This window comes from Vicugna pacos, chromosome 25, assembly GCF_048564905.1.
Source record: "Vicugna pacos chromosome 25, VicPac4, whole genome shotgun sequence".
Lineage (NCBI taxonomy): Eukaryota > Metazoa > Chordata > Mammalia > Artiodactyla > Camelidae > Vicugna > Vicugna pacos.
In genome coordinates, this window is record NC_133011.1 from 32,741,062 (window position 1) to 32,762,463 (window position 21,402).

The following is a 21,402-nucleotide window of genomic DNA, read 5'->3' on the forward strand; positions in this document are numbered from 1 at the left end:
TCCTTTAACTGTTTCCTGTGAATTTACCCTGGCTTCTTAAATAACAGGACTCATGAGAATCAGAAGTCAATTTCTCCTCTTGGATTTTCATTTTTTTTAAATCATGGTTTCAACTATTACCTACGTTTAATCTTCTCAAAGAAGTATTTACTGAACATTTATAATGTGCCAAGCCTAGGACTGAGTGGTAGGTCTGGAATGACAGATTAAAAAATGATCCCTGATGACACCATGAGGAATAAAGACACACAAGCAATTAAAATACACTGAAGACAGTGCAACTGATAGAAATATGTGCATAGACCACTAGAGGAGCACAAGGGAGGGACACACGCTGGGTGGCACGGGGACCCGGCACCAAAGAGCCTCATGAAGGATGCCAGATTTGACATGAATTTCGAAGAATAAGTAGGAGTTTGCCAGAAGGTGGAGATGATGAGATGGAGAACATGTAGGGAATGAAGAACATTCCAGGGAGAGAAGGAAAACATAAAGACCGGAAGACCAAGGACCACATAAACCAACACTGAGTATTAGGCAGACAACAGCTGGAAACGAGGCTGAAGGACAAGGCAGAGGTCAGACCTTGGGAGGCTCTGAGGTGCTTGGACCCGCACAAGAGCTGATGCAGACTTCTGCCAGCGTATTTTTCTCAGTGACGGAGGCGTTCATCTCAGTGGGAAGAGCAACATTCTCAACGCACCTCCTTATTTTCATTAGCCGAAGTGTGTGGTGTTAGCCAAAACACTGTCTTTTGAAAGAAAGTATCTCTTTCCTCACTAGATAAAAATATAATTTTCTTTCTTTTTCAACTACTCTAGTCAAGTGCCCCCACCCCAAATTCTACTCTAAAAATGCTAACGACATATACTCCTGTTAGGAAGCTGTCTAAACGTGTGTAGAGCCCATCACACTGATTGCAAGAACAGGCACATGTAGACCACTGGCTGATGACGCTGTCCTTTTGGGCCTTCACTCACCCGTAGAGTGTAGGTACGCACACATCCCTCCAGCTGCCCGCTGTCTCACAAGGCGCGGGTTTTGGAGTCTGCATTCAAGATCACCAGGTACTTTTACATCCTCTTAAAGAGGGCCTTTGCACGAAGTGAAATCCATTCTCCACAACTGCCCCAGAATGGAAGAACAAGAATATTAACATGAAAATTAAATGGATATTTTCCTTAAAAAGAATTTAACAGCTATTAATTGGCTTTTACCTTCTTCACTCCAAGCCTCTGGAGTATTTTAATGAGGATGTGGCCTGGCATCCTACCTCACAATACGGGTACTGAGCCTGTTGGCCGTCACATCCATTTCTGGCCCCGTATTTGCTCTGCTCTATCTGTTACAGGAGGGTGGAACCCTGCCGGCTACATCATCCAGCCTCCCCTGTCATCTGGCTTCTGGCAGAGCTTGGTCAATGGATGGCCCTGGGGAGGCAGGAGGACCAAGAGAGACTGCAGGTGCTGCTCCCACAGTCCCTACGTGCGTGAGCAACTTCTCCAGCAGTGGCAGAGTCTACCCCGTGGCCGCCCCAGATGCCTGCGGTACTTCTGGTCTCTTCCAGGTGACCCTAGTGTGTGGTTCCTGCCTCTGTCCTGGGAGTGGTGGGCACAAGTTGGGTGGTCTTCCTCTCCCTTCTTTGGCATCTCAGATCATCCGCTGCCTGTGTAGTACATCTCCTGCATTCCACTTATAAATTCCTGCGTATATTTTTTGTACACATTTCCAATACTTAAGTGTTTCCTGATTTCCCGTTAGACCCTTACTGATTTTCTCCACATTCTGAAACTACGAGGTGCTTGTTAAAATACCCATTTCCACACCATCTGATTAGATTATGCAGTGGCCTGGGAATCGAGTGTTTGGAACAAGCTCTCTCCAGGTGATTCTTAGGATCAGGCAAATTCTGAACACAGTTTTAGCTGAGCCCATGGCTTCTGGGCTTTTCTGGACACAATTCATTTACACAACCCACGTTTATGGGATGCCTACAGTATCTGGAATCGTACCATGAGCCGGGAGGCCACGGTGAACCAGAAAAGCATAGTCACTGCATTGATGAAACATCTTCCCTCATCACTAAAATGATACACTTTGATCTATGGATGAAAGATAGTAATTGCATTATGTACACACAGTCATTGAAGGGACTGGTTTTGGATATTTAGTTTAGAGTGTCTCATAATTACACTATGGTGTCTACCTGTGTACATAAATTGGTATCATATATCCATTTTGTTAGGAGAGAGTACAAATAGAAATAAAATAATTCATATTAGAATTAATCAAAGCTAAAAACTACATCTTATTATCCAATTAAAAATAATAAGCAAGTGACTGGCTGGGAGAAATACACAAAGACACATCGTGATGAGGTATGAATAAGTAGCTTTGCAGTTTCACTCTACAACTATTATTTATTTGGTACCTAAGAGAAAGGTACTGTTCCAGGCATTGAATGAATCAAGGTCCCCACGGTCATGAACCTTAACACTTAGATGGGGAAGACAAACCATACAAAACTGAACAAACTGGGTCATTTCTTACATTGGTAAATACTGTAATAAGGTAGGTAATATAACTGAGAAAGATGACCGAGGGGATGTGGCTGCCCACGTCAGCTCTGATGCTAGGGAAAAGTGCCTGTGGAAAGGTAACACTGGCGCTAAGACCTGCATGATACGGAGGAGACAGGTGTGAAAAGAAAAAGGGGCAGAGTACACTTAGCGGGGAAAAAACAGCCCGTACTAAAGTCCTGGGGTGGGGAGTGAGGCTATCGTGTCCCAGGGAAAGAGAAAGAAGCCAGGTCTGGACTATAATGAGAAGAGGGAAGTGGAAGAAGACGCCAGAAATGCAGGCAGACGCAGCCTGTACCGAGCCTCTCGGGCCACATGGAAATCCGAGTATGACTCCAAGTGCTACAGGAAGGCTTTGGTGGGCATTAGGCAGAATAGCATGAATGGATTTATGTTTTTAAAAAGTAAAATTTTAAATGTGGCTTCTGCATGGAGAAAGAACCATAGGGTGGAAAGCATAGAAGCAGGGGAAGCAGGGCGAGGGCCATCTGGGGTGCTCTGGTTGGGAGACGACACTGGCTTGGACAGGAGTGGAAGACGGCGGTGGTGACAAGTGACTGAATTCAGGGTACATCTGGGCAGTAGCGCCAACAAGATGTAGGCCGTGAGGGTAAGAGGTAAGTCAGCGATGCCTCCTAGTCTTTGCCTTGGCCAGTCGGGTAGATGATGGTGCCATTTTCTGAGACAGGAAAGACTACAAGAGAAGATTTGCAGAAGGAAATCATGGGTTCATTTTGCCATTTTCAATTAGTCATGCCGATTACCAACTCATTTTTCAGTTGGCAGGTGCACATAAAGGGTCTTTGATTCTAAAGTTATACAGTTTGCTAATATTTATGTTTTTAATCTTTCAAATAGTATATGTTTTTAATTCCCTTTGTGGTTTAGTAGCATTTTAGGACAGTACTTTGAATTTCCCAATTTTATTTGTTGGTTTACTCTATTTTAAACCCAATTTTATTTCTATTGACTTGTAATTAAACGTAATTTCTGTAATTTTTTCATTTGAAAATGAAAATGAAGTTTTCATAGGGTTTTGTCTATTATGAACTTTTTAAATGATCTTAATTATATTACTTAAATAATAAATGGTCTTACTTTTTGTTGATCATATCTATTAAAGACAGAAAATGGTCATAAATCTTCTAAAAGAGCTGATTCTGTTGATTTTCCATATGTTTATAAGAACTTATATTTTATACACTTAAATAATACACAGTCTGATAAATATAAGGCAGTTGGATCTTTATATTATTTTTGTTACTATGGAATAAACTTTGTTCCGTTTAATGCCTTTTTACTTTAAATTTTATCACATCTGGTATTAATTTTGTCATCCTACTCTAATTTTGCTTGCATTCAGCCAATATAGCTTTATTCACTCTTTTCTTTATACATTTCCCATGTCTTTTAGATTCCTGCAAACTCGATAGCGTAATTGGTTTTACCTCCATTACTTTCTCACAGATTTTCTGATTTTTATGTTTCCTTCCTCATGTTTTTGTATTCCATGTATCTGTATTAACTTTTGTTTGGATTTATTTTCTGTAATGTTTTGTAACTTACATATTTTAATTTAATTCTACTCAATTTCCCTAAAAAATATTTACATTAAATGCCAATGTGAATGACGTGTAATATGTATTTGGGGGGTTGTGAAATAGAAAGTATTGATGTTGGTTCTCCCTCCTCACACTTCTCCTGTTTTTACATTTTAATCTAAGTTTTATAAATCACATAGTTTTCTTTTTGTATCATCTTCACTAGTTCTTTCAAGAAAAATAATAACTTCCTGAATCTTTTTGAAACCTTATTCAAAATAGTTACAACTATTTCTATAAGATTATAGACTTACAGACTAATACTTTAGAAAGATGGCAGGGTCTCCATAGTGGGGGACTAACGGGTGAGGGGCCTAAAGGGACTGGGGAATGAGAAGCCCTCATTAGGGCTTCAGTTCAAGGTAACACAACAGGAAGAGATCATGGCCTCAGTTTTAACTCTGCAAGAGGATATCCCTAGGGTCTCTAACTTAATACAAGTCTTCCTCTTTGCATTTCCAAGAACCTACCACAGATGCCTAGAACATAGAAGGTATTCATTAAAATGTATGAAATATTCAAATGAGTGAAAGAATGAATGAATGAATGAATGGCAACAGATTAGAACTCAGAGAAAAGACCCCTGGAGATGCCTGTTCCTGCCTATTCTGTCTACTGAGAGGGAGGAGGCAGTGCAGCTTCCCACATGCTGGGCACTTTTGGGGCTGGTCTAGCTGGGGGAGAAGAGTTTGGAGGACCATAGAAATTCCCAGAAGCAGTTTCTGAGCCAGCAACATAATTCAAGTCTAAGCTGAAGAATGAGAAGCTACTTAACAAGCGTCTGAGCCTGTTCAAAACCGGGACTTAGAAACTGGGTGGACAAGGGCAGATCTGAGTCCGTGGGGGTGGCGGTCAGTGGACTTAACGAGGAGGAGACAGGAAGAAGGACCCAAGAAACCCATATCATTTATTTTTCCCCTCCACAGTACTTTGCACAGTGCTTTATTTGTACTAAGTGCTTAATAAATCTTTGATGAATATTTTAAGTGATTAATTAATAATTCACTAATTATCTGAAGTTTTTCAGAAGTTTGCAGAAAGTTTTCCGTATCTGAGTTCTCGCACCTTACTTTCCTGTGGTAACATGCTAACTAATTCCCTCAACTGATACTAATAACTTCCATATAATTTATTTATGGATACGGCATGTCTGTCCTTCGCCATCATTTGGCTTAAGTATAGACATTTAATGTCTTCACTCAGGCCTCGTAAGTAATTTCTAAAAATGTCTCCACACTTTTTTCTTCATAAAACTTCCAAACTAAGTCAGCTAGATATCAACCTGCATTGATATAAGCCAACTGCTATTTGGAGGGTGGGGGAGTTGGACTGGTTACTGGGTGAATGGTACCCAGCAGTGAGGCCCTGCCCTATCATTGAAATAGATGGCAACTGTCTACCAAGCTTCATGTCCACTTCAAAAGAATTGGGGTGCTTGTGAATTGTCCACATACTTACGTATTTCTGGTATTTAGATTTATTAGTTAATTATCCATAAGACTGCTGTTGAACACTTAAGTCTACAAACTTCAGATTCTTGGAAAGGAATATTATTAACATAAAACTTCACAATCAATAAGATTGTCTCATTTCCCTCTGGTATTAGAGGAAGTTAGTATCTATACCCAAATTTACTGGACATTTTAACAACTTCATTATTTGTTCTATGCTCTGACTGACTTTACTAAGAAAGGCACATAATCCACTGATCCTGTTAAAAAAATTTTTTTTAAAGAAAACAAGCTCTTTTTTCTGTTGGGAAAAAAGGTTATTAATCTATAATGTTAGAAAATATATAAATTATCATTGGTGCATTATTTTAAAATCTTTAAGTGGATAAAAATACCTGCATAAGTCAAACATTTTAAGTATATTGTATCTCAAATAGATATATAATTGGCAGCAAACGAAATTTATATGTTCGAATAATGATCAGAAAAATAAGAAGGGTAAGAATACTGGCTTTGATTCAAAAGATACCCAAGCCATCTGAGGAAAAATTTACAGGGAATGGAACAGGAAAGCCTAGCATGTTTTATGTTAAATATGCAACTGACGGTTGCATGAGACAGTTACGTGGCTCTGAAATAAAAGGAGAACACGTCTAACTATCAAACGATTCCTTCAAAATTCTCTTGCGCTTGTAGAGTGCAATCGTGTCCAACAGCTCCTCGTGGAGGGTGATTCACACACACAGCCGAAAACTGAAAACGGTATTTCATTAAGTTAGGACAAACATCACGAACGATAATGATGTTATAAAAGAAAAGAAAATATCCTTGTACAATCTTACTAGAGATCATCTTGGTGGGAAATGTCCTCCATTTACATGAAAAGGTTCATGATTATTCTTGCTTGTTCTGGGCCAGCAAAAGTTCAGAAGTGCTGGCGAGTCTGTACCACCCCATCCCCTACCCTCCGCAACAGGGAGGAGCAGCCACCAACTAAAGATTCTCAGAGCATGGTTTACTGTTATCCCAGCTCCATCACCCCTTGGGTAGAGTTATTCTTTTATATATATGTATATTTTTTTTAAAATTGAAGTGTAGCCAGTTTACACTGTTGTGTCAATTTCTGGTGTGCAGCACAGTGCTTCAGTCATACATGAACATACATATATTTGGTTTCATATTTTTTTTCACCATAAGTTACTATATTGAATATAGTCCCTTGTGCTATACAGTATGAACTTGCTGTTTATCTATTTTATACACATTAGTTAGTAGAGTTATTCTGAAGTCTGGGTTTTGCACTAGCTCCTGGAGCTCTCCCACTAGATTCATGGCTTAAAAGGGCACTTTCCCACGGCTGCCTGCGTTTCCCCACTTCCTGACCGGCATTCCCTCATTTCTCAAATAAACTACTAGATCCATATACCTATGTTAGGTTCCACTTCTGGGAGGCCACAAATTCAAAAAGTATTTTACAGTTCAAATGTGGGTCTGTCTCACAACATGATAGCTACAGTGACCAAGGGACTCAAGCATCCCTCAGGGAGAAAGAGCAGGAACCTGGTATAAGCAGATTCCAAACCACTGACTGGGCTCCTACTGGGATCCCACTCATGTCTCTGTGAGTACCTAGCTTAATTATGACTGTGTGCTGGGTACTTATGAAAAAACAAAAAACTAGGGAGGAGGGTATAGCTCAATGGTTAGAGTACATGCTTAGCATGCACAAGGTCATGCGTTCAATCCCCAGTACCTTCATTAAATGATGAAACACCTTGTAATGGCCTAAAATGAATATATATATACACACACACATACACACACACACAACCACACACACACACATATACACATAGAGCTGAATCACTATGCTGTACACCAGAAACTAACATAGCCTTGTAAATTGACTCTACTTCAACTAAAAGAAAAATGTGAAACAATAAATAATGCATGATAGAAAAAAATAAACATAAAAATGGAGGGACTGATTAATGGTGTAAAAAGCTGCTGCAAGGTCCGATGAGTAGAGGATGGGGGCTGGCTGCTGGACTGAGTCACGCAGAGAGGACTGGAGAGCTCAAAAAGAGATGTTCCCATGGACGGGGGCTTGGCGCACAGGGGAGTACCTAGCTGGAGTTGGTGTTAGAAATTATGAGAAAAGAACTGGGAGACCAAATACAGATGTTTTCTTTAAGAGTTCTGCTGTGAAGCGGGTCCGGGCAATAAGTAGAGGGGAATGTTTTGATTTTGTGTTTTTATGTTGAAGAAGGGAGACATTTCAGCATGTTTTCTCATATAAGACGTACAGAGGGGAAATTCAGAGAAGAAGCAGAGAGAAGAGAGATCTGTCAGAGGGAAAAAACGGTCTTCAAAGGCAAGTGGAAATAGGATCTGACACACATCTGGAGACTTTGGATAGATCACACACAGTGTGTTCACAGAATCAGGGCGGCCAAGGAGGCTGAACCGAGCGAGGAAAGATATGATGGCTAGAGTATGTGGAAATCATCTTTTGATGCTTCTATTTTTTTCAGTGTTGGAAGTTTTAGGAATGAGCCAAGGATGAGAAATAATGTTCTAGAAGAGTGTAAGTGGGAATAGACCAGGAAAACCCAGTGAAATGACCAGGCAGCCCTCATTGCAGACACACTTGAACAGAGAATAAAAATGAGTGTATGTTGGGCACATTGCAAGGATATTCAAGTAGAGAGAAAGCACTGAGAAAGACATGTCCAACTGATAAAGGGAAGGGAGTCTGAGACTGTTTTTTTAGAATCAAGGTCTGTAACATTGACCTTAATATGTGACCTTCACCTACTGCACTCAATATAGCAGACTCCAGCAAGATGTTCACCAACTGAAGTTGTAAATATATTCTGCTGTTCAGTTCAGATGCCAACTTCTTTAATCTCAGTTAATTATTCTGAAAGAACACCCAAAGGAAATAAATCATGAAGCATATTCTTGGAGTGCTCCTGTAACTTGTCAATTGAGAATCTTAGATGGGAGTTTAATTTAATGACTTGATGCAAGCTTCTCCGTGAATGCAAAACTTCAGATAAATCTCGTTAAGTTGGGCTGTGATGAGATCATGTGCCAAATATCCCCAGGCTGCTGAGGATAAGATTGTTTATGGACGTATCACTTAGTCTGGCCACACATTTAAGAAAAAATAAACTGAAGGCAGAGCAGAAACTCTCAGAAAATATGATGGGGAATAATCCTACACAGAATAGGAACTAAAATTATGCACACAGTAACTTCTAAATAAACTATAAGAACTACGTAGCAGCTATAGAGAGAAAACTACAAAACAAAATTTCTGAGGGACATAAAATAAAAATGATAAATGGGAACATTATTGTATAGCAGTTTTGATTATGTAAATATATCAGCTCACTCCCAGAACAATCTATAAATTCAATGCAATCTCAACAATAAAAATATGTATTAAAAGAAATATTAATTAACTTGATAATATTAATGACTAGTAATGAATAAAATCAATTAACAGTAACATTAATGCAGTGTACATCATGTCCCAAGTGCTCTTCCAGGTGCTTTGCATATTAATTTATATAATCCTCAAAACAACCTTCTGAGGTGTGAATGATTATTAATACCACTTTATGGACAAGGAGTCTGAGGCAAGGAGAGATTAATCATTAGCTCAAGGTGACACAGCTGCTGAGAGAAGTATCCGGATTTAACCCAGGTTCTCTGGCTCCAGAGCCCATTCCTTTAATCATTTCTTTTACTGCCTCTAAATGGTAACAGCACTAAAAATTCAAATGGCATTTTTAGAGGCAGAATTTAATAAAATTATTTGAAAGTTAACCTGGAATAATACACATGGAAAAATAATGAGGAAATGGTTGAGAAGGAGGGAGAGTAATTAGAGGAGATTCGTGTTCTACATATTAAAATGTATTTTAATGATGCATTTAAAGTATTCACTCATTCAGCAAGAATTTATTAAACCCTTACTCTTTGCCAGGCTCTGTTCTAGGTGCCAGTGACACAGCAGTGACAAGGGCAGGCAAGAGTCCCTATTCTCATGAAGCTTAAATTCTTGATGAGGAGACAGACAAAGAAATAAACAAATATACAGACTGTCCGGTGGTGATACATTTCATGAAGAAAAATACAGTAAGAATAGGGGACAGAGAAAACTGAAGTAGGGAAGGGGAAACTTTTAAAATACGGAAGTCAGGAAAAGATCCCATTGGTAAAATAACACTTGAAAAGAAACAAGAAAGAAGGGAGAGAGCAAACAATGAGGATATCTAGGGGAAGGGCATTCCAGCAGAGGGAACAGCAAGTGCAAAGGCCCTGGGGTACGAGGTAGCTTGTCATATCTGTGAAATAGCAAGGAGGTCAAGGTGGCTGGAATGATCAGAAGGTAAAGTGCTAGAAAATAACATCAAAGGGTAATGGCAGGAGGAGGTTATCAGGGAATTTGCTTTTAACTCTGAATGACTAGAAAACATGACTTTGTCTGATTTACATATATTGTAAAATGATCATCTGGCTGCTGTGTTGAAAAAATGATTAAAACTCTTTTCCAAAGAAGAAGAGTGAGTCTCCAAAGAAGAAGATGACACCTGTGGGGCCATGTTTCTCGGTTGGATAAATCTAATGCAGTAAAACGCTGCAGGCGCTGGAGAATGAGACCCTGGATCCTGCTTCCAAAAGCTGAGACTAATGAACAAAGCAGCGCTGAAAGCAAGAGAGAAAGGCCACTAAGCTGTGGAGTAGGACTGAGAAATCCTCATGAAATGCAGAATGTTTCCTACTCCTCTATTACCCGGGCAGTTGACCTCCTGTTCCTGAATGCCACTTTCTGAGAAAGCCAGGGTACCTCTCCATCCACTACCCCACTCGCCACTTCTAGCCAAGACATCAGCCCTTGAAATCATGATGGAGGAGGTACAGTAGGAGGCAGTACTCTGGGAGATGTGGTACCCACAAGTTAACAGATAAAGATGGCAGAGACAGACAGGAATTCTGGCAGCACGGTAGGGATTGTGATACTTGTGCATCACATCGGCCCACGGATGACAGCCCTGGTGGCAGACGCTGGGAAGCATCTGGTGATGCAGGGCTAGCACGAGCTGAGAGCCTCTCGGGCTGCGCTGCTGAGCTGGGAGAACCCCCTGGCACGGCAGCAGCGGACTACTCAGCCGTGCCCCCCTGTGACAGGGAACAGACTTGATGGAACGTGCCTGTTTATCAGCACCCAGCTGACAGATCCAGACTCGTTCAGGGGTAGGGAAGGGAAAACTGACAATCTGACATCTATGACAAAATGCTGAATCAAGTGTCTAACAAGAAATATTTGAGCATTTTGTGGATTCCGTGACACATTTTGTGTCCTTGAAAAATGTATACAAAGTTCATCATTGAATTTTTGCAAATTAATGCAATAGAATCATCACAGCACAGACAAAACCAAATAAGTTAGCTCTTCACAAGTATTTTTTTTTTTTACGAGGAACAACTACACAGCAAATTTGATTTCTTTTCCTTAATTTAGAGTAACCAAGTATCATAAACTACTAAGGACTGTATTTGATATTTCTTGAAGCACTAACTTCTCACTTTCTATACTGACAGCACCGTTCGATGAATGAATCAAAAGTATACCTAAGTGTCTACATGATTTTTACAATATATGCCCTAAAATTCCAAGAAGAAGCCTCAGTTACTGTAATGTCAGCAGACTTGGACAACTCCACAGCAAGGGAGAAGCCAAGACACACAAAACCACTCAGTGGATCAAACTTCAGTACTTCCACTCTTTCAATCAATAGGAATCATGAAGATGTTAATTTTCAGGAATATATATTTTTAATAGTAGGCATTAGTGAAGTCAGAATTCTATTTTTTAACTTCTGATGATTTTCTAAGAAAAAGTTTTTGTTCTTTGAGCTTTATAGTCCTTGCACATACCTAACTCATGAATGAAAAACAACTATTCTGGGCAAGAAGTTATTCTCCAAAGATTGATTTTACTAACTAGCAGCTACTTTTTAGAAGGAATAATGATAGAGGTATAGAAAAGGAATCATAAAAGGAAGTAGCAATTAGTAATTTAATAATGATTTTAAAGAGATAATGATAGAGACAGCTTAAACATCATGTTGCTGTAACACAGCCGTCTCAGATCTTAGAAAGTCTGTATCTCAAAGGAAAAAATGTTATTCAGTTTATTATTGAGGAAAAAAAGGACCATTCTGATTCTCTCTATGCAAATTATCTTCAAGCAAGCACTTCTGAAGTGCTTTTTCATTACTAAGCTTTTTTTTAATATATTTTTCATGTGTATTTAATGTGAAAAATTTAAACAGATATAAAAGCAAAAAGGATAATGGAAACAGAATGCTGTATTTACATAAAAGATTCCTAAGCATTGACAGAAGAGGCCTCCTGATCCACTGCCCGGCAGCCTGTAACAGGTACACAAACCTTATGTCTTGATTTCCTTTTAGGAAACAGCAGTTACCATTTAATCTGGCGTTTCAGTTAGACTGGAAATTAAAAAAAAAAAAAAAAGAAGAAATAAGAAAGAAGGAAGAAGGAGAAGAGGAGAATGCTGATCACAGTGGCATTCAAATGTCTCTATCAAAACACTGCGGTAATTGAGTTACTGCTTAGATTTCCCTCTAGGATATTCTAATTAGCACAGAAGCACTGCCGTAATTTGTTGCAGTCAACAAGGACAATGCGACTCTTACAGTGTGTTTGTTGTTTTATTGCTTGACAACAAATTGTGTTTGCTGTTTTATTGCCTCAGAGTGAAAATACATAATTGATTACCCATAATCAATCTGTTACAAAACTGGCTTTAGGAAAATGAAGGATTATTAATCACTATAGAAACCTTACCGGCTAATCAAGTTTTTACTCTGTGTGTCCCACCCTCCTTCTCTTCCTCACAAAGAGAACCATTTTGATTGGCTTAGCTTCCTTCCCCTTTGAAACCTGAGCGACTTGGGCAAAGGTGACTCTACCCCTAGCTCCTGGGATGAGATAATAGTAACCAAATATAAAAGAAACTGAAAAACTGCTATCATCTCTTTGGCCAGAGATTGGCTCCATTGTCCAGGGTTCAGGTAATCAAGGCTGGATGGCCTCTCTCAGCTAAACTGGCTAAACCAGTCCAGACGAACTTGGATCCCATGGTGGTGGGGAGGGCCTCTCTGTGTGTCTTGCTCTGATTCTCCGTCTTGCCATCTTTGTGAGGTAAGAACAAGAAGGCAAGTCACCCCGGCTGCTGCTAGTGCTCCTGTCAGGAAGGAAGCTGACCTGAGGACAAGGCTAACATATCAGAAAGGCCCTGGCCCTCCCTGCTGGGCCCTCCCCACCTTCCCGATTCTTGCTTCGAGAGTTCAAACACTTCTTCATGGTTAAAGCCAGCTTGCTAGGGGGTTTCTGCCGCTTGCAGCAGGAAACATCCTAACTCATTCACAGAACCTGTATTTAGGAATCCGAATGCTCCCTATAGACACATGAATTTTTCTAAGCTTGATTCCCTCACATTCTTTCAGGGCTGTCATCTACGTGAGGCCTGTTCAGGCTTCTAAACAGCTTCTGTGTCAGATATCAACTCTGAGATCAAAGTCAAGGAGTCTGAAAGTCAGCAGAGGGAACGCTACCAGTCTTCAAAGTCAGCCATAGAAAATAAAATATATATGTACTTCTGCTGTGTCTGTGAGTCTGATCCTGTTTTGCATACACATTCGTTGGTATTACTTTTTAGGTTCTCTGTATACGTGATATCATACGGTATTTGTCTTTTTCTGTCTGACTTATTTCACTAAGCATAAGAGGGAGGTAGAGGGACAACTTAGGAGTATGTGATAAACAGATACAACAGATAAAACAGATGAGCAATAGGGATTTACTATAAAACACAGAGAATCATATTTAATATCTTGTAATAACCTAAAATGGAATATAATCTGCAAAAAAATGGAATCACTATGCTGTACACCTGAAACTAGCACAATATCCCCAGTACCTCTATTAAAAATAAATTTAAAAAAAACTGAATTACCTCCCACCCCCACAAAAAAATACTGAAAAAAGTACATATATACTACTTCTCCCAAATAAAAGACAAAAAGGAGTTTTAGTTAAAACACTTTCTGACCCATATCATAAAAATAATAATAATACAAAAATGATAATAACAATATTGGTACTCACTGAGTGCTCACTATGCTATGAATTTTACGTGTATTATCTTTCTTAAGGGCAATATTAGGAAATAGAAGCCCAGAACTAGGTTACTAACTTGCCCAAAGTCACACCACTAGTAAGCTCAACATTTGGAATTCAATCACATTTTTTTCAGAGCCCCAAGGCCTATGACATCTCCTCTCAAAGCTCTTTGTAAGGAAAGTACTGATCACCATGTGACAGGCATGCTCTATGGTACCTGTGATTTACACGCCCCAACTCCCACGCAAACTCTGGTCTGCGAGGGGGGAGGAGGCTGCGGAGGTAGAAACCATCTGCAGGATGGGTCACCCAGCGCAGGCCCCACCACGTCCTTGTCCAGGCCCCTGGGCTGGGGTGAGGAGCTTTTCTGGCTCCCTCAACCAAAAGAACCTTGGTCAGAAGTCATCACTGGCCCTGATCAAGTGCCTTCAGGAACCAACATATCCAGACTTGAAACTGATCGAAATGCCGTGACCCACCTTGGGCATGCAGATGAGCAGGTGCAAATGCCGTGACCCACCTTGGGCATGCAGATGACCAGGTGCCCTGTTGTCTGGGACCGTGCAGCCGAGCTGCTGTCAGGTTTGACTTCTGCAGGAAGGACGAGCTGAAACGGCTGACAGTAGACAGGACGCGTCACAGAGCGCGAGTGAGAGCACATCGCAGGAGAGGGTTACTTTAAGAGCTATTTTCATCACAAACTTAAGATTCACCATTCATTTAAGAAATGCGCTCAGACTTAATAGAAAAAAATAACATGCAGGCTATGCTTGATGTGCATGAACTGTTTTACCAATTTTAACGAATAGTCTAAGAACAGTTTATAAATCCCATAAATAGTGATTGGTCCATTACGATAACATGGCCGATAACAGATTTACAGATAAAACTTGTCATAAGACATCAGCATATTTCCATATTAACGTCTTCAAGCTATCTCACACGAATGCTCAGAATCAGCAAAAAGTACTACTTCAAAAATGATAAAATTACGGTTGCTATGAATGAAATCATTGACAATTTAAAATTTAAACATTATTTATTATTATTTAAACATTATATTATTTAAACATAATTTCAAACACAGCCTACCCATATAGGACCATCTTATCAGCTTTGAAAAAACTACTAACAGAATAGACGCAGGCTAAAAGTACTAATTTTATCAAGCCACACGATGGTCAGCAAGCACTCCCGCTGAACACCACTTCTGTTGTACAGAATCGCGTGTCTGAAAAACTGCACTCTCACTGGGCTTCTCTTTTCTATTTTAAAATTACTTTAATTTTTCTGAGGAAACCTAGTTTAATGCAAGGCTGAGCTTCTGAAACAGAAACAGCCTACAGCGTGACACCCACCTTTCCTTTGACCATTACCCGCACGTAAGTCGGCTGCACGTCAACATCGATTAAGGAAGTGTCCATATACCTTCAAAATTAAACAGCCGCATCATATGATTTTCAAAAACATTAAGTTTAAAGAAGCGCGTATACAAATTCACACTTAGGGGACCATTTGAAACGAAGAGAGCTTACAATTTCCATGTGAAACAAGTCTGAAACTATTCGTCTTCAATTAATTCCCAGACCAAAGGGAATTCAATATATTAGCAATTTCATCTTTAGACCCACAAGCACACATGGCATTGACTGCCCCTCACCTATCTGCTGCCTGAAGCGCCCCAGGTTTGCGAAAAACGGCTTGTCATGGTCTTTCATGAATATTTTATTTTAAGTCCCTAAGTCTGACTTGAATAGCCAGGAATGCTGAGCCCACTAAGCTCAGACCTGCAACCACCAGCCCCTGCTTCCTTGGCGGCTCTGGATCCCCTGCAGCTGTTCGGCAGCTGCCCTGATGCCGGCTCTCCTGGGAGCCGGGCTCCTCTCCTCCCTTGGAGGGCGGGTCCTCCTATAGGCACAGCCTCCCCGCTAGGGCAGCGACCCCAGGATGGGGTGGGGTGGGAACAACTGTTCTCCCCCACTTCATGAGCAGATGGAAGGTTCAGATTCCACATGGCTCGTTAAGAAGTTCAGCCAAATAAGTATTTTTATACATGTTAAAATATTGATTATGAACATCTGAAAATGCAGTGTGGATTCAAAAATCAGAGACATAAAGGGGGTAGGACAATACAGGGGTGACAGGCTCAGGCTTCAGCCACACAGACTTGTGAGGAATGGCTCCACCCTCCCTCCTGCTTTATTTCCTTGGACCACATTCTTTAACCTCTGTAAGCGCAGTCTCCTCGTCTGCAAAAGGAGGCTACACGCAGTGCCCGCCCGCTAAGACTGCTATGAAGACACATGCATAATGCCTAGTACAGAGTTAGTGTTAGTAAAGCATTGTTCTAATTAATAAAGAATTAAGATAATAAAAATTAGAGTTAAAGTTTCCTGCCACTTCAGGCTTAATATCTACCACTTCAATGGATTACATATTCCTTTTCATGCTTAGGGCCACCTAATGTTCACCTGCTTCTACCTGCAAGGGCTTTGCATGTGCTGGTTTTTTCTACCTAAAAGAATCTTCTATCAGTTCTTTGCAGAGCTCACTACATCTTACCCTTCAATTTCCAGCGCTCACGTCACCGGCTTTCCCTATTTCCCTAACCATCCCCTACTCCGCCGACCAGCAGACCACACACGCAACTCTTCTCCAACCCTGAACTCTAGCCCTTTCCTGTACAGGGCTCTTATTCCCCTGCAGTTACCTGTTAGATGCCTGCCTGTGAGGTGTCTGTCACCCACACTGGGCCGTAAGCTACAGGAGAGCAGGGACTGCACTGAGAACATGCCAGTTATAGTCTCCCAGTGCCAGGCACACAGCAGGCGTTCTCTAGATATTGGAGGACTAGAAACAGGAAGCATACAGGAGTGAATGAACTTTCACACATACATCCATGTGCCAACGAAGATAATGAGGAATTTCAGTGTAATAGTGTGGACAGGGTCATGGGGATGGAAGGATTTTGCTACCTGGACAGGAGACAGAGCATCACTCCTTGAAATGTACATACACGGGGTAACGAGGGAAGTTTTCATTTGAGGACTGAATGTGAAGTAGCCAACCGAGTGACGAAGACCACCGGGTACACATTCATTAAACTCCAGGAATAAGGCCTAAAAATAGAAAGGACCTAAGAGGATGAAACAGGGAATGTTTAACTGAACAGCAGCAGAAAGGGAAGCTCAGGGAGCTGGAGGAACAGAGGCCACGGTAACAGCGGGAGAAGAGCCAGAAGCTCCTTAAAGGCAGGCGACCTGGCAGACATGGGCAGGACTGATGGGCGGCGTGGGCGAGGCGGCTGGCTGGGTGTGAAGCGGACGGGACACACTGAGAGCTGGCCCTGGTCACAAAAGCCGCAGGTGGAAATGACCCACGTGCCCACCCACGGTGCATGGAGAAACAAAACGGTGGTCCACCCATCCGACGGAATATTATTCAGCCATGGAAAGGAGAGGCATTCAGACACATGCTACGACACGGATGAACCCTGAACACACTACACTAAGTGAAAGAAGCCAGACACAAAGGCCACACGTGGTTCCATTTACAGGAAAGACCTAGGATGGCAAATCCATGGAGACAGAAGGCAGACCAGTGGTAGTCAGGCAAAGAGGGAAATGAGGACGGACTGCTTAATGGGCTTCAAGTTTCCACTTGGGGCGAGAAAATTTCCTGGACATAGACAGTTGAAACAGCTGCACAACACTGCAGATTTACTAAATGCCACTGAATTGTACAACGGAAATGGCTGAAACACTGAATTTTAAGTTACGTTTATTTTATTACAATTAAGAAAAACAAACTTGGACCTACGCCTGAGGGTTCACTGTTTACTTTGACAAGACTCACCCTCCTTGGGTGAGTTTCACAGGGTGACTGAGAGATGAAATAAGATAGAGCACGGAATAAAATCCCTCGAAAAGAGAAATGCCTGTGTTACAATTCACGACTGCAGATGTTCACTGAGTCCTGTAATCAGTATTCATTCACTCCTTCACTCATTCCTGTACTTGATGGGCGACTAACAGGGGTCAGGTGCTGTTCTAGGTACTGGAGACCTGTAATCAGTATTCATTCACTCCTTCACTCATTCCTGTACTTGATGGGCAACTAACAGGGGTCAGGTGCTGTTCTAGGTACTGGAGAGGGAAAGAGGGAGGAACAAACGAAACCAAGTTTCTGCCTCGACTACAATTTTTTTAAAATACAAGTAAGTTTAGAGCTTGTCAGGGAGAGGTGGAAGGAAGGGCTGGGCCGGGGGTAGCTACTGGTTATACTGGATGGTGGGGAAGAGAGGCCCTATAATGAAGTGACATCTGAACAGAGGCCTGAAGTGGACAGGCAACAAGCCACAGGGACACCCAGGATGAGAGTGTTACAGGCAGAGGGAGGCACCAGTGGGTCTGAAAGCGCTGGAGATGCAGAAAGGTCCTGGGAGGGGACCCTGAAATCAGCAGGATGTGAGCTGGAGCCTAACTTCTTCAAGGAGTGAGGCAGATGGCCTGGGTGTCTTTAAATGATGTCAACAAGGATGGGTGGAAGGTGACAGAGGCTGTGAATGTCATGGTGGAGAGTTAGGGAGGAGGGAGCTCTAGTCAGCATGTGGTGATGGGGGGCAGGGAACGTGGAAGAGAAAGCAGTCAGGACACAGGACGCGGCCTGGGAAGAGGGAAGAGGTGGCTGCCGGCCATAAAGAAGCCACTGTTAATGTTCAGAACCCGAAAGACTGGGACTCAGAATGAAAACAGAAAGAAATGCCGCTAAATAAGCACATAATAGAATGCCTTTACCTATACACAGCAAGGTCCAGGATGATCTGGTGACGTTTTTCATCATCTTTCAAAGAGAAGTCAAGTCTGAAGGATAATCCATTGCGGGGATAAAAAAAAAAAAAAAAGAGGGTGTCTTTAGCAATACTTTAGAGATAACCCCATTCCATTATCGAAAGTACATTCGATAACAACTATATCATAATCTTCAATGACAAATGTATTTTGGCAGCTGCATCTGTTAGTTTAAAATTTTCAACAGAAACCTACAACATATTCATAAATTATTTCTGTTTACCTTGTTTAAATAGGAGAATCTTAAACTACATTTAAAAAATCAGCACTGGTGCAGAGATAGAGACATCTGGTGGTTAAAGTTTTCTTTTCCATTTCATTCGAGCTTGCTGGAAGCAAACTAAAACACGGAATTATTCACAGAGAATTACGTGTTGCATTTGCTTCCCCTCAACCACCATTCTCTTCCTTAAGTTTTAAACAGTCTTGTCTTTTTTTTTTTCCTTGCCGTCTTTTTTCTCCTCCTTTCCTTGGTAACTTTTCCATTGCCCCCAGAAATGCTGAGATATTGTCCATTATCTATCACCTCCACTTTACAGAAGAAGAAACAGAGGTTCAGAGGGGTTGATGTAGCTGAGAAAGAGGTCAGGTGGGCCCAAGGAGGCAGGATCTCAAACTCACATCTTTGAACTGAATACTGAGGCTGAGTCCTAGGTATTAACCTCCATACTGTTGATGTCCTATTCAGAATTACTTGGTTGATCCTATTTGAGTATTTCCCTTATATTATTCTGTAAAATACACAACCCAACAATATTAAAGAATGGAGGCTAAACTGTTCGGAAAAATGCAACGTTAGCTCTAGATCTGGCTGTCAGCAGGATGTCTGCTTGGGGAAGGCACTCTCATGGCTTTCCTCAATCCAGCCGCGCAGGACGTCCTCGGCTGCTCAAGTGCTGCGTGCATTCTTGCTCTCACCCCCGGAGAGCTTCTGTATGTGCTGTGCCTCTGCCTTGACTGCTTATTTCCCCATTTTCCAACCACCAACGTAAAGTCTCCCTTCATATATCTCTTGAAAGGTAATTTCAGAGAGGTTTCCCATGGCCAAGGCTGATGCTCATTCCCCATTGTCTGCTCCCCCTTTATCCACAGTAACAGGACGCTTGATTTTAAGGAGGAATATGGCCATGCAGGATAAAGAACACGCTCTCCAGCCTCCCTTGCAGAGAGGTCAAATGGGGTCATGTGATTTCGTTCTGTGAAGGAAAGTGTTGTTTGGTGCTTTCTGGCAATTTTCCTTAAAACAGGGAGTGTGTGCCCTCTCCTCCCTCCCTCCTTCTTTATTCGGCTGAGCAGAAGAGACAGGGAAATACACAGACTACTTCACAAGCTATTAAGCAAGTCAGACACACCGCCTATGAGCTGCAGGACCCGGGGCAAGTCAGTCACCTCTCTCCGGCTCAGGGTTTGGACCCTGAGAAAGAAACACTGCGTCTCACACAGGACGGCTGCGAAGATGAAGCGAGTGACGCCGGGGAACAACTCAGACAGCACCTCTGCCATGGTAATGACCCAGCAAATGAAATCATGAAAGAAGATGGGTTTCAAGCAGTGAAATGAAGTCAAGATTGAGTCCTTTTTGTCCCGCATTTTGACTACAAAAGCCTTTTCTGCCTGCTTTCTAGCTTTAAATTTTAAAACAGCCCGCTGGGGTGGATCAGACACTCTTACACAGGAGGACTTCCAGTTTGCATAGTTTTCCTCTCCCATCAGCCCCATTGAGGTATTCATTTCCACTCCTTTCCTTAGCTCTCGAATGCTCTGTAGGTGTGTTCCAGGGTCTAAAGAAGATGGGTAGGAAACTGATTGTACTCTCAGCCAGCTTGTTCATGGCAGAGTTTAAAAAGTAAGAGACACAATAGTGCACTTGGGATTTTCAGGCAGAAAACTGTAGAGGGTCCAAAGTTTCGGGGGACGCAGAAATAACTAATGTTTCCATATGCCAGTATCACTTTGGGGATGTCAAAAAAAAGAAGTATAATAACATTATGCACTTGAAAACATAATAGATGTTCTGCTTTCAAATACGCACAGAATGCCATTCTCTTAGGCCCATCGAGCTTGTTAAAAGCAGTCAGACACATTCTCTGCAGAGCAAACCGGCAGTCGGAACCACCAACCACCGTAATGACCGCCACCACGCGTCCTGCTGCTCCGAGCACCCCCCCCCCCCCCCCCCCGGGCCTCACTCACTTGGGCTCATTTACGTTCAGGGCTCTCCCGTCTTCAGCGATCAGCCTCCTGGGTGCTTTCACTTTCTTCTTCTTTTCACTTAAGATCGGAGGTAAGTGGAAACAAGGGGCGGGGGTGGGGGAAGGGAAAATAAACAAAGACAACATAAAAGCCATGAATATTTTTGTGAAATAGTTTAAGAAAAATTAATCTGGTATTTATGAAGATGTCAACAATTCACTGTCAATGAAGTCCACGGCCGGGAACTGACAACCGAGCCAGATTTCTGTATGATTGTATCTGTGTCTGTAAAGTGAAAACGTGACCAAGACAATTTGCCAGATAATTCAAATGGGGGGAAAAGCTCCTTTTCATGAAATATCCATGAATATTTAAATGAGTCTATTTTATGCATGATTTACTCAGCTAACTGTCAATTCTCCATTTGTGAATACAGCTTCTACTTTAGTTAAAATTACAGTTTTTAAAATGCCAAATAGAATCTATTTTATAGAAACAAAAA

At 41.6% G+C, this 21,402-nt stretch overlaps 1 protein-coding gene across 4 annotated transcripts in view; it reads right to left on the minus strand.

The window, feature by feature from the left end:
- Positions 1 to 21,402, minus strand: part of DNAAF11 (dynein axonemal assembly factor 11) — a 64,180-nt gene that overhangs the window by 23,029 nt on the left and 19,749 nt on the right. For 3 of the 4 annotated variants that reach the window (XR_012064226.1, XM_072949733.1, XM_006208002.4), the window contains exons 7-10: positions 20,901 to 20,978; positions 18,654 to 18,719; positions 15,216 to 15,285; positions 14,378 to 14,473 (exon numbers count right to left, since the gene is read on the minus strand). Coding sequence is in view for 2 of the 4 variants with exons in the window: in XM_072949733.1 (XP_072805834.1) it covers positions 14,378 to 14,473; positions 15,216 to 15,285; positions 18,654 to 18,719; positions 20,901 to 20,978 (310 nt within the window). In the remaining 2 variants the exon portion in view is untranslated. Of the gene's footprint in view, positions 1 to 14,336; positions 14,474 to 15,215; positions 15,286 to 18,653; positions 18,720 to 20,900; positions 20,979 to 21,402 lie in introns of all 4 variants that reach the window. The other variant, XR_012064227.1, reaches the window with a different exon arrangement.